This window comes from Nematolebias whitei, chromosome 22 (genome assembly GCF_014905685.2).
Source record: "Nematolebias whitei isolate Nwh7 chromosome 22, NemWhi1, whole genome shotgun sequence".
In the NCBI taxonomy this organism is placed as follows: domain Eukaryota; kingdom Metazoa; phylum Chordata; class Actinopteri; order Cyprinodontiformes; family Rivulidae; genus Nematolebias; species Nematolebias whitei.
This window is the reverse complement of record NC_056519.1, coordinates 11,167,745-11,182,054: the sequence shown is the minus strand read 5'-3', so window position 1 is coordinate 11,182,054 and position 14,310 is coordinate 11,167,745. Positions and strand designations below refer to the sequence as shown.

At 37.1% G+C, this 14,310-nt stretch overlaps 1 protein-coding gene across 1 annotated transcript in view; it reads right to left on the bottom strand.

Annotated features, from left to right (window-relative positions):
* ptpn12 (protein tyrosine phosphatase non-receptor type 12) overlaps positions 1-14,310 on the bottom strand; it is a 69,221-nt gene that overhangs the window by 14,038 nt on the left and 40,873 nt on the right. The window contains exon 12 of the mRNA XM_037695922.1: positions 8,989-9,074. Within this exon, the coding sequence (XP_037551850.1) occupies positions 8,989-9,074 (86 nt within the window). The remainder of the gene's footprint in view (positions 1-8,988; positions 9,075-14,310) is intronic.

Below are 14,310 nucleotides of genomic sequence, written 5' to 3'. Positions count from 1 at the left end.
AAAGGAAGCAGCATGAAATGATGTTACAGAAATCAAGAACATTTAAAAAGTAGCCCAAACAACATATTTTTCTGATTAATAAATTAAAATGGGCTTTATTTTGGTGATAAAAGTCCAAGCTATTTTTCAGCACAATATAGATTTTAAAACAAAGACAATCATCCAGAAAAAAAAATGTATTAATAATTTAAAAATGATACTCTTTCAATAAAGTATCCTAGGATAGAAATGCAAATGTTATATGGGTTCTGGGAGTGACTTTTAAAAATAACTAAATAAGTTTTATGCACATTTGGCAGCAACTTTAAGCTGTATAGTACTGTCTGCAGATACTTAAATGCAGTTTGAGCTTCTTAAATAGCCTGAATTAAAGTAGAGCCAACTCTGGTGTCATCTGCATAAAAGTGCACTTCAGCTGTAGACATATTTATCTAAACTGAAAAATAAAATTAAGATGTATCTCCAATAACTTCTTTCCAGAAGTCAAAATGCACAGGCAGTAACAATATAGCTGGCTAGGGTACATATTAAACACCATGACTTCTATAAATCAAAGTGTGATTACTTAACAGTTTAACAAGTATATCACATGTGCAGCGCCTCAGAGATGCACCTAAAATACACCTACAAACTCAGACGTCGGTGTGAATTACCCACAAGTCGCACGCCACTCCACTCCTCTAAACATGCATTTACATGCTGTACAGTGTCTTGCGAAATTATTCGGCCCCCTTGAACTTTTCAACCTTTTGCCACATTTCAGGCTTCAAACATAAAGATATAAAATTTTGATTTTTTTTGTGGAGAATCAACAACAAGTGGGACACAATCGTGAAGTGGAATGAAATTTATTGGATGTGTCAAACGTTTTTAACAAATAAAAAACTGAAAAGTGGGGCGTGCAATATTATTCGGCCCCTTTACTTTCAGTGCAGCAAACTCACTTCAGAAGTTCAGTGAGGATCTATGAATGATCCAATGTTGTCCCAAATGACTGATGATGATAAATAGAATCCACCTGTGTGTAATCAAGTCTCCGTATAAATGTACCTGCTCTGTGATAGTCTCAGGGTTCTGTTCAAAGCGCAGAGAGCATCATGAAGACCAAGGAACACACCAGGCAGGTCCGAGATACTGTTGTGGAGAAGTTTAAAGTAGGATTTGGATACAATAAGATTTCACAAGCTTTAAACATCCCAAGGAGCACTGTGCAAGCAATCATAGTGAAATGGAAGGAGTATCAGACCACTGCAAATCTAGCAAGACCCGGCCATCCCTCTAAACTTTCATCTCGAACAAGGAGAAGACTGATCAGAGACGCAGCCAAGAGGCCCATGATCACTCTGGATGAACTGCAGAGATCTATTGCTGAGGTGGGAGAGTCTGTCTATAGTACAACAATCAGTCGTACACTGCACAAATCTGGCCTTTATGGAAGAGTGGCAAGAAGAAAGCCATTTCTCAAAGATATCCATAAAAAGTGTTTAAAGTTTGCCACAAGCACCTGGGAGACACACCAAACATGTGGAAGAAGGTGCTCTGGTCAGATGAAACCAAATTCGAACTGGTTGGCCACAATGCAAAATGATATGTTTGGTGTAAAAGCAACACAGCTCATCACCCTGAACACACCATCCCCACTGTCAAACATGGTGGTGGCAGCATCATGGTTTGGGCCTGCTCTTCGTCAGCAGGGACAGGGAAGATGGTCAGAATTGATGGGAAGATGGATGGGGCCAAATACAGGACCCTTCTGGAAGAAAACCTGTTTGAGTCTGCAAGAGACCTGAGACTGGGACGGAGATTTATCTTCCAACAAGACAATGATCCAAAACATAAAGCCAAATCTACAATGGAATGGTTCACAAATAAACGTATCCAGGTGTTGGAACGGCCAAGTCAAAGTCCAGACCTGAATCCAATCGAGAATCTGTGGAAAGAGCTGAAGACTGCTGTTCACAAACGCTCTCCATCCAACCTCACTGAGCTCGAGCTGTTTTGCAAAGAAGAATGGGCAAAACTGACAGAGACATACCCCAAGAGACTTGCAGCTGGAATTGCAGCAAAAGGCGGCGCTACAACGTATTAATGCAAGGGGGCCGAATAATATTGCACGCCCCACTTGTCAGTTTTTGATTTGTTAAAAAAGTTTGACACATCCAATAAATTTCATTCCACTTCACGATTGTGTCCCACTTGTTGTTGATTCTTCACAAAAAATTAAAATGTTATATCTTTATGTTTGAAGCCTGAAATGTGGCAAAAGGTTGAAGAGTTCAAGGGGGCCGAATACTTTCGCAAGACACTGTATGTACGCAGAGATGCAGAGAAACAGAATGGAAGTGGTGCTGTGCTAATTCGAGAGCACATGACTGAAGCAGGAGCTGCAGTGTGGATCAAAGGCAGACGGATGATTCAGACACAAGGAGCTCAAAGGATGGGGGGATTTCCTTTTCTTTTTAGTGTTGCAGTCAAACTGGAAAAGCTTTTGTCATTAAGCAGCGTCATTGGCTTATTCTTTGAAAGAAGTTGTGATCCATTGGTTTTGACCAGAACTGGCAGAAGCATCTCTTTAAGTAATTACCATAGTTTTTATTTAATTATTTTTTTTTATTAATAAACAATATGACAATCTTATGTTGAAATGGTGGCATTGCTGCTATTTTGGTCAAACTGTGTAAATAATGTTATTACGTAGCCATCTGATGTGATATTGCGAGATGTCACACTCACACTATGTTTTGTGAATGACTCTTGGCTACTACCACATCAAAGTGTAGTTACAGCCTTTTTGTGTTGTTTCATGTGGTGGCCACTTTCAATTGGATTAACATCAAAACTTAATCCGTTATAGATGTACATCCAGCAATTAATTTCTGAACTTTCATTAAAATCCTTGCAGTGGTTTAGGGGATAATTTGCAAACAGACAGATCTTTTAGCTGCAGGCAATAAAAATAAGTTTATAACTTTTATCATTTCCAGTGAATAGGGTCAGAGGTCAAAATCTGCCTTAACAGAGAAATGTAGTTTATATTAGGTTTGAATAAAGCTACAGCAGTTGTTTTAACCACGTCATGCTGCTTCCTATAAATCACTTAGTGGCAAGTTTAGCCCTCCAGGCTAAACACTATCCCTTTGTTTTCAATATATATATATATATATATATATATATATATATATATCTGTATATATATATATATATATATTTCTCCTTTTTGCATTATCTTTACTGTCTGAACAAGAAGTATGTTTTGACAATAACAACGATGACTCCTGCTGGCTTCAACGGGGATTCCAATATTCAGATATGACTCAGATTTATCAGGATCCAAGAGATAACTTAGGAATTATTAAAGTTTCATCTGAAGAGGGGACTGAGCAAACACGAATAAGGCACAGAAAGAAAAAAAAGAGCAGCATCACAATTAAAAAAAAATGGAAAAGGAAGCAAGAAATAACTACAGCACTAAGACAAGTTCACTGAAATGTAAATACTGTACGTATACGCATTGCAAGAGTTTACATCAAGTGATTTAAAGAGTGCCGGTAGAAATATTATTACGCTGCTAGCTTAAAATATTGAGTTACCCTAAAAGATACAAGAACTTTTAATCTGAACTCACTTTTGCTATTATCTATCTAGCTATTCAATACAGTAAAGTTGTTTTGAAATACAGGTGCTATTTGCTATAAAAGCTTGGGATGCACAATATTATCGGCATGGTATTGGTATCGGCCGATATTAGCGATAAAGTTAAATATCGAACATCGGCCATTCCATCAAAATAACTCGCCAATATAAAAGGCATTTTACATATATATAGTATATATGAAAAACACTGTTTTTGTACGACTGAGTGTTGTCATTGTGTTAGAGAAGCTAAATGTCATGAATAAATTTGTCATTAAACATAATACAAGTTGAAGTGTTACATCAATTTCTTTTCAGCCCCCTTTTTTTTCATCTGAATTTGGTAGCAGGCCAAATTGACAAATACCATGCAAAATAATGTAGTATTTTAATTCCACAGCAGAGAAAGCTATGTAGTCTCTGTAAATAGGTCTAGGAATAAAAATATCTTTATTGGTATCGGTTATCGGCCAAATAAGTTTTAACATATTGGCATATCGTATATCAGTCAAAAATCCAATATTGTGCAGCCCTACAAGCTATTAAAAGTAGACAAACATTTTGTCTAAAACACATGTATCTTACAGCTCGAGCAGTCAATAACAAATCAGAAATCAAAAATACTGAAAATCATTCTGCACGCAAATCTAACATCTCCGCTTTCAATCTAAAGCTGGCTTTTGCAGGGCTTTTATTCTGAAGGGGAGTGGATGCATAGGCTAGCAGCCTTCTGTGTGTTACAGATGTCTGCACAAAGTAAATATACAAGGCAATACAGAATGAAGGTTTTAAAAAAAGACATGTTTACTGAATTTAGCAGCAAAAATAAAGATCCTCTCACTGACTATCACCTGCAGCTGGTCTGTACATATACTTCAGGCATGAAACATGATGTCGGTGTTCGAATTCAACAAAAACTTGTTTTCATTTACTGGAGACAAAAATAAATATAAAAGAAACCTATTTTATGTTGGTAACTTGATGCTCGTGTTTGAAATACTACCAAACATGAACATTTTTACATTCATGTTTTTGTAAATGTTATTTATTTACATATGTAAATTTGTAATTGGCTCTGATGTTGAAACGTCCTGTTGAGTTGCCTACTATTAGAAGCTAAAGCAAAATATATTCTATAGATAACTAGAAAATTTAAAATTGGCAGAATTAAATTCAGTCTGTTGTTCCGACCCTCTGCAAAAGTCCTATTTCTGTATTTGACATTTTAGAAAAAAATAATAAATTGTCCACCTGTAGTCTAAATTAAACAACATTATTTTGATCTTATCACTAGGCCTGTCATGATAACAAATTTTGCTGGGAAATTATTTGTCTCGGAAATTATAGCGATAAACGATAATACCGTTTGAAATTTGACAATAATTAGAAATTATTGTCAAATTTAAGAAGAAATGTTTGTTAATTTTCAAATCCAGGTCCGCGGGCCTTTCTGGGTCTAATTTGCATGTTCTCTCCGTGCATGCGTGGGTTTTCTCCGGGTACTCCGGGTTCCTCCCACAGACCAAAAACATGCATGTTAGGCTGATTGGTAACTCTAAAATTGTCCCTAGGTGTGAGTGAGAAAGTGAATAGTTGTCTCGTTTGTCTCTATGTGGCCCTGTGATGGACTTGCGACCTGTCCAGGGTGTACCCCGCCCCTCACACAGGGATTGCCGGACATGGGCACCGGTGACCCCCGTGACCCAAAATGGAAGAAGCGGGTAAAAGATAATGGATGGATGGATGTTTGTTAATTTGTTTTGCGTGTAGTACCTTTTTTCAACCACAGGATGGCAGTATAAGAGTTTGAACCGAAGGATGGATAGTGAGGGAGCAAGCAACGTATCTCTTTAAGAGAAATGGGAGGGAGGTCCCTTGACGTGACATGCGCTGTCTCTCTTCAGTTCTCAAAATGGAGGACGCTCGGTGTGATTTGAGCTCTTTAGCATTGATCTTGAGCATTGCATTAGAATTTTGGAGCTTTGACAAGATTGAGGTTTTTTGCCGAGGTCGGCCTGTTAGCTTAGCTCGTAGCTTAGCTTCCCAGCTTAGCTACTTTTAACGATCCAAAAACGCAATTTTGGACGGTTAAAATTAATTTTAAAGAGAAAGGGCGGGGTCAGTGAAGAGCACTGGAGTTGAGCCTTTTATCATCTAGTGTCTTCAGTAGAAAGAGAGACACGAAGAAACGATAAAGCTGATAAATGAAAATGAGGTTGATAATTTTCATTTATCTTAACTGATTTATTGTTTATCACAACAGGCCTACTTAACACGCATAAAAACCAACACTAACTAGAACTTTAATCCATACATCCGATCATACACACAAATAGCCTAAAAGTCGTGTACACATTTTACTTCGTAGCTTCATTTTTGTCCTCCTGAGAGGAGTGTTGAACATTTACCCTGTGTCACAGCAGCTCCTGCATGCTGTCACTGAATATGTGATCCCTCAGAAGAGAAGCATTAAGACGCTCCTCAGCTTTGAGGACAGATTCACCCAGAGAATCAACAAAGCTTCGCACACTCGACCTGTTTTACCACATGCTTTTTATCAAACATGCTTAGATGATAGTGGCCTTTGAAGTAAAAACAACATCACTTCAAAAAACTTAAAGATGCTACAAACACATTTTCAGTCAGAGCTCAAGCCCTACTGAGGACTGCTTGAAGGCTGTTCGTGTGTATGTGACAAAGCTGCGACTCAGTATACAATCTTTCTGGATTTCCTGCCGTATCTCCCTCCATCTTTCCATCAACAACAACACACACACTCCACTGAAGTGACCAAAGGGAGTTTGTCCAGCAGAAAGTGGCTTATCTAGATAAAAATAGCTCCCGCCATCAACAGATTACTCCCAGGCTTAAAACGAGGCCTTCACTTTACTTTTTAGAAAAGGAGGGATGGCACAAAGAATAGAGGACACAAACGAAGACATCCAGAGAAGACAAATGGCATAAGAGACACCCAGACAGTCCAGAGAGTCTCTTCTGTCCCACTTCCAGGAAAGCAAGCAATCTTGGCAGCATCTCAGAGTTCAAGTTTGTGTGTTTTACTAAGAACAGGAAAGAAACTATGCAGTAAACAAAACCCTTGCCGCTACAGGCTAAAGTTAGAACTTCTGGAAAATGTTTCCCATCGAAGCAGTAGGTTAAAAAAAATAAAATAAATAAGGCAACCAGGAGAAGACAATGATTTTAGTTTGGTTAAAGGGAACGAAACTTTGAGCACGTCATGAAACATCTCACTGCAAGGTGCTTCAAAAATTTGGGTTGGCGTGTTTAAACTTTTGATTCTTAAAAGCAATGTTTTCATTGTCGAGTTAATTTGGTGTAAATTCAAAATTCTTACGTCTCCATCATATCAGCTGATACGTCCATGAAGACCCAACTAGTGCACCAGTACAGAACTGGGTATGGGTCTGAAACTGTGCTACACACTTCTTGTGGTGGTAATGAACCATAGGGTTGTTAGTTAACTGCCAATAAACACTACCAGGAGAATAAAAAGCCATGTGGAAGTATTTTAAAAGGAACATTTGAGGAGAAGAGGCCAGGGCCTGGGGAATTTACGGATCTGAGCCAGAGTTTTACAATAATCTCTCTGTTCAGTCTCAGGCAAAACAATACCATGAACATATCATCATGATGAATGGAAAAAGGACTATATTTTTTATTTGAACTATATTTAACCAGGTTAGTCAGTGAGAACAAATTCCAGTTTACAACAGGCAGCAAATACCGGAGTGGGAGAACACGAGACGGACAACATATAAACAACTGACAATCAAACATCAAGTTGTATAGACCATGTAAAAGGAAAGAGCTAGGACAGGATTCAGAGAGCGATAACAGAGAATAAGGAGGAAAATGCTAAAAGCATGTGCAGGGGTCATCAAGTGATGCTTTCACTCAGTTTTTAAACCAAGTAAATGGGACAAAAGAAATAAAGTTTTAGAATTTGTTGTGAATGTTCCAGTTCTTAGCAGCAGGAAATTGAAATTATGAACAACCAAATGAGGTGCGTGTAAAATCCGTTCATTGCCTTGTTGTTTTCTTAATATTGTTTATATTTCAACTTTTAGAAATGTTATTAGATGGGAATAGTTCCTCTATTGTTCTAAAAATGACCGGTAGCGTGCACTGGTATTGGAACTATATATTTGAATCAATAAAATTAGCTAGAATACATATTTTAAACATACATATATATACATTTTAGAATGGATTAAATTAGAATTAGAGGTTCTACTAAATGAAAGAAGTGTAATAGCATGTATTAGTACTTATTAGCAGTAACATATAAGTACTATAAGATAAGTACTCAAATGCAAGTAACGGTACTTGTGTTCAGTTTGAAATAATATGGTATTAGTGGACTAAATAATTGTTTTAAAGTGTCAAAGTTGTGCAAACACACACATCCACATTTCATTAATTGAACTACATTTTTGGTCAACTTCTGTTAACAGCTGGATTAATTGTTGTAAGCCGTTTCCAACTCATTTTACGCTGCTTGCAGTCCACTGTATAAATAACGTCTTCACAACATGATCAAATGGTCTGCAGCTCACACCGTAACCACACAAATCACTGCCAAACTAAACATTTCTTGACAATGCGTCCAGCAAAAGTGAGACAGCGTCTCCTGGCAACAAGATGCCCCCCCCTGTGACATTAAACCAGGAGAGTGAGGCAACTCTGAAGCATCCATCAACCTTGTTAAAAGCTGTCAAGTTCTGCATCAGATGAGGAGGTGCCTTCTGTGGTAAAATTGTGAGAAGTGAAGCACAACTCCTGCTGGGCACAAACTGCATAACTAAAGTAAAATAAGTGAGGGAAGGAGAAACAAACGGAAACAAGAATATTGAACAGAGAAGAAATGATGAGGAATGTGTGCGTGGACGATATTGTTCTCAAAAAGATATAAACAGTTCCACTTCAACTAGCTGTGTGGTGTGTTCGGCATGCAGTGTTGCAAAATGTTATATAAATGCAGTTCCTCCTCGGGCCATTGTTAAAAGAAGTTAACTTTCCTGAAGGCCAACTGCATCTGTGGGCTGAAACGGAGCAAAGATGCAACAAACTAATGAAAACAACCCCTGCTGCTTTTGTTTGAGCAGCAGTCTATGGTTTTATTGTGCGCTCCAAATAAACTGGCTGAACGGTGATTGTTTTGTTGTTGCGTTAACAGAACACGACCTCTGCTATATTTCAGTAGCACTTCACACCTACTCCCCACCCCCTGAGCATTGCTCAGTTCGGTGTTTCCAGGATCAAATGTAACGAGAAGAGAAAAAAGGAGCATATATAATATAATTAAACGAGTCTAAAGGATTATCTTTGTGTTACCTGCGGATGCGAGGTGGTTTGGGTGGAGGTGTGTCCCATCTTTCATCGTCTGATAGATGGCTTGCTTTGTCAGGGCTGCTTTCACTCTGCATCAAGACAAAAAAAAAGATAATTTACCGACATGGATAAATGTGTTGGTGCTTTTATAGCTCAATGAAAGGATTTATTTCTTGTGAAAAGTGATTCTGTTATAAACAACTGTCTTTATTTAAATGACCTCCACAACTAAAGGGAACAACTTGCTTTGTTGCCGAAAACTAATATAAATAAGAATTCTCCAGCTTTGTTGGAGAGATTTGTAGAAACTAACGTTCAGCCCTTTTTAGCTAAACATTTTTATATTTTATTACTAAAAAATATTAAAGTATGTCAAAGTACAAGGCAATCAATTTTCTTTACGTGACCGGACCAAAATTTAAAAATAATTGTGTGAATGTTTGTGAAGCATTCACACTGTTGTGATCCATTTTTCTTCCGCACGTTTCTCATCCTGCAGTTTTCAAGTTATTTCATCAAATCATAAATCAAAACATTCAGCTCTTTCAGGACAATCCTATGACTTTTAGTACTGGTGCAACTTTAGCTTTTTGAAATATTTAGCCTTTTCTGCCACTTTTCTTCTCATAGAAAATGAACTGAGCTCATTTTCCATCCTTCAGATCTTTAGATCTGTTTACAACCTTTCACTGCTCCTTTCACCTTTTGTCCTAGCTCAGCTTCTTTCAGCTTATTTGTGCAAATTTAAACTTTTTTCAGCTAATTTCAGCTGTTTTTCAGCCGTTTTGTGCTCTTTTCAGATTTGTTCTGCTAACTACAACATTTCTGAGCTTCTTCTCATTTCTTTCTGCTCCTTTCAGCTTATTTATGCAAGTTTCAGCTTTTTCTGCTATCTCAGCTGCTATTTAGATGTTTTTTATGCTAGTTTTAACTTTTTCAGCAAATTCCACATTTCTTGCACTCATTCTTTCAGACTATTTCAGCAAAAATATGCTCTCTCAACTTCCTTCTGGTAATTTAAGCTTCTTTCTGCTATTTTTAGCTACTTTTCAGCTGGTTTTCTTTTGCCAGTTTAAGCTTTTTTCAGATAATTTCCACTTTTTGTGCTAATTTCTGCTTTTTTCAGCCTAACTGGGCAAACATGTTCTTTCTGCTTTCTTCTGATAATTTAAGCTTGTTTTACCTTTTCAGCTACATCTTTAGCATTTTTAGCTAATTTTAGCCGTTTTCAGAAAAATTCAAGTTTTTCTTGGCAATTTCGGCTACTCTGGTAATTTCAGCTTGTTATACTTATTTCAGCTCTTTTTTTTTTTTTTTAATTTTCAGATTTTCTACTATTTCAGCTACTATATAGCTGTTTTATGCTAATTTTAGCTTTTTTCAGTTACTTCCACATTTTTTTAAACTCAATTCATCACGTTCTGCTTTCTTCCAATAGTTTAAGCTTCTTTCTGCATTTTCAGCTACTTTTCAGCTATTTTCCCTAAATTCAGCATTTTTTAGCTAATTTCCTCTTTTTTGTGCTCATTTTTGCTTATTTAAATTTAATTCAGCAAATATGTGTTATTTCTGCTTTCTTCTGCTAATTTAGGCTAGTTCTTCTATTTCAGCTACATTTCAGCTTGTATTTTAAGCTACCATAATTTCAGCTGTTTTTCAGCAAGTTCTTCTGCAATAAGCATTTACACTGCAATTTTGAAGGAAATGCAATTTCTCTGGTTTACATTTGTGTCCATCAAACTATTTAAGAGAATAAATGTGTTTTGTAGCTCTCTACAGTTTTTGGCTTTAATGTCAAACAGAATAGAAATATCAAAATAAATTAAAAATAACTAAATCTGATTTTTTTTTATTACTCAGTTAAAGCTTCAGCATACTACTGCTAATGCATATAGCCACTTAGATGTGGTATATTCATGGATTAGGGAAGGAAAATAAAAAATAAAGTAAGAATTTTGAGGATCTAATTCCATTTAAAAGCTGTTTAACATCCCTTTTTAAAAACAATTTTATACCAGCAGGAAAATATTATTTTAAGTTTATGTATTTAGTCAAAGAAAGTGAAAACTTTCAGTCCAACTAATGTCTCTGACCACAGTTTCGTTCACCTTCAAATCTTCTCTTCAAGCTCTCTCTAATATTTTCTAGGCATTTCTTGAGTAAAGTATTCAAGAGGTAGCTACAAAATGACCTCACCATCCTTAACCATACTTCCTTCCACCCTCCAGCTGCTGTTCCTTCTTCCCCTTTCTCCCACCGTGACTCATTATTTCACCCGTTATAATGAGAAGATGACTCTTTACCATTCCCAGTAGGGCAAATCAGGCTAAAATTACAGTTTGCAAAGCTACCAGGTTCGTCCCATTCAGGGGGCTTGATGATAGAACACAAATGGGTAGCTTGATTCGACATCAAATGAGAACACGTTTGGAGGAGCGTATCTTCTGAACAATAAAAATGCAAACGAGCACATCCATCAGCAAGTGTGGGATGTGTGTATGTAGGTTTATTGTTCGTACTGCCATTAGAAGCACCTATGTGGGTGTTATAGTTGCTAACAATGGCTGACTGGACATGAGTCAATGTTTGTATGGACTGAGTCAGAACAGCTCCCTGATAATGATAAGCTGCGTGTAACTTGCAACATCGTGAGGTAACTACAGTTATAAATAATCAGCAAAAACGATCCAACTTGAGTTGCTCTCATGGCCTTTTTAACGAATGTTTAATGACACAAACTTTAAGATAAGTTTCTGTCCAGGTGTTGGAAACAGAAACTTTAGAGTCTCAGTGGAGCAGTTTCTAGCGTGAAAACAGATTGATTGTGTCTTGCAAAAATTCTCTTTTCCCGGCTCGTGCCCGTTTGTTCTCGGAGTGTATTCTGGTGAAGGGGTGACATCATCAGAGCTTCCTGAGTAGGAAGTCGGCTGGTCTGCTGCCAGTGAATTCTCTCATCTGGACCATCTGTCTTTAGACATACTGATCGTCCTTACACTGTCTTCATGTCTGCAAGACATACACATGTGGTGCAGTACTGGCCAGGCAAGCAGAGCTGCAGTTTTAGATTAACTAGAGAAATTGCATTTCCTGCTAAATACAGTGTGAATGCATATTGCTCAAGAACTTGCTAAAAAAAATAGCTAAAACCATGCTGAAAAGTAGCTGAAACAGCAGAACAAGCCTAAGTTAGCAGAAGAAGGCAGAAAGAACACATATTTGCTTAATTAGGTTTAAGTAAGCAGAAATGAGCACAAAAACTAGGAAATTAGCTTAAAAAAAGCTGAAATTAGAAAAAGAAAAGGGCTGAAAAATTGCTGAAAAGGCAGAAAGAAACTTAAACTACCAGAAGGAAGTGAAAAGAGCTGAAATTAGCTCAAACAATGTGGAACTGGCTGAAAAACTTAAACTCAGCACAAAAACAGCTAAATAGTAGCTGAAATGGCAGAAAAAGCTGAAAGGAGCATACAGAGTTGAAATTAGCATAAATAAGTTAATTAGGCTGTAAGTATCAGAAATTACAATGAAAAACTTTAATTTATCTGAAAACAGCTGAAACACACAGAAATGCAAACAAAAACTAGGAAATTAGCTAAAAAAAAAAGCTGAAATGAGCAAAGAAAGGAGCTGAAAAGGTAGAAAGAAACTTAAACTACCAGAAGGAAGTAGAAAGAGCTGAAAAGAGCTCAATGTGGAATTAGCTGAAAAACCCTAAACTCTGCACAAAAACAGTTAAATAGTAGCTGAAATGGCAGAAAAATCTGAAACTAGCAGAAAAAGCTGAAATGGGCTTAAATAGTTGAAATTAGAATATAATTAGGCTGTAAGTAGCAGAAATTACTATGGAAAAACTTGAATTTATCTGAAAACAGCTAAAAGAAGCAAAAATGAGCACAAAAAAGTGACAATTATCTGGAAAAAAAGCTGAAATTAGCAACAACAAAAAAACAAACAGCTAAAAAGCAGTTGAAATTCCATAAAAACTTGAAACTTGCAGAAATAAGCTGAAAAGAACATGCTCAATAATCTAGGTGAAAAATCCAGCATAGTTCAGTCAGGTCATCTGGATGGTTTCTTTGTTTTTGTTTAGATGTTTCGTACTTCTTCCAAAGAACTTCATCAGTCCGAGGAAACACAAACAAACTCAATCCCACAAGCACCACACTCCCCATAGTAGATCAACCAGTGTGATGGATGAAACACCCACACCTGCCTCACATTTGCCCCACTCTGGGCCCTGGAGCAAGGCTCTTAACCCCCACCAAAACAGGTCTTTCTTGAAAATGCGTTCTCGTGGCTCAGTGAGACTTCCTGTACAAATAAAGGGTAAAATTTTTAAAAAATTAAAAGGATGGTTTCTGGGGCTGATGGTTTCTTTTTTGTTGTTGTTGTTGAGACGTTTCGTCCTTCATCCAAAAGACTTCATCAGTCCGAAGAGTCCACTATGGGAGTGTGCTGCTTGTGAGACAGTTTGTTTGTGGCTCCTCGGACTGATGAAGTTGTTTGGGTGAAGGGCAAAATGTCTCAACAAAAAAAAAAAAAGAAAAAAGAAACCATCCAGATGACCTGACTGAACTGTTGGATTTTTTTACCTGGATTATTGAGCATGAACTTTGACTTCAACCAAACAAAATATTGGGGAAAAATAACCTTGAAAATGATGGTTATTAATTTTGTTTTTTTTGTCGTCAATAAAAACTAACTACATGGACTAACGGTAAAGCCAAATGTGTTTACAGAGCTGGTGACAAGACTTTGGCATGTTGATCTCTTGCTGACAGGTCGTTCTGTTACTTCATCATTCCAGTCTGTGGTGTGATGTTGAACAACCTGGACCAGTAAAACACACAGCTGACAATACGACTCACTACATGTTCAAATTCAGTAATAATGTACTTCAAGAGTTACTGTCCAAGTTACACCTGTTTTACGTGTGTGGATGTGTTAAAGCTTTACCACTGATATTAGAAGAAAGAAAGGGGGAAGTGAAGTCAACCTTTCTTCGTACTTTGTCTACTTGGTATGACCAAGGCTGTAAACATGCTGAAGGTTGCAATCGAACTGTAATCCTGCGGTATTTTTTACCAAGGCTTGTCACAGGCATTTTATAAATACCTCAGGACCTGGTGTCATCTCCTAAAGTGTCCTTAAAAGGAGACTTTAAGTACCAGCGGGGTTATATTTTGGTATTTGGAGGTTTTTGTTTTCTTTGTGATTAGTTTTAGTTCAGGAATTGAACTCGTTGACTCGGCTGGACTTCCAGGAGAGAAAAAAATATTTGCGTGTGTGCAAGTTTTAGAGAAATAAAGGAACAAGTAAAGCAAACTA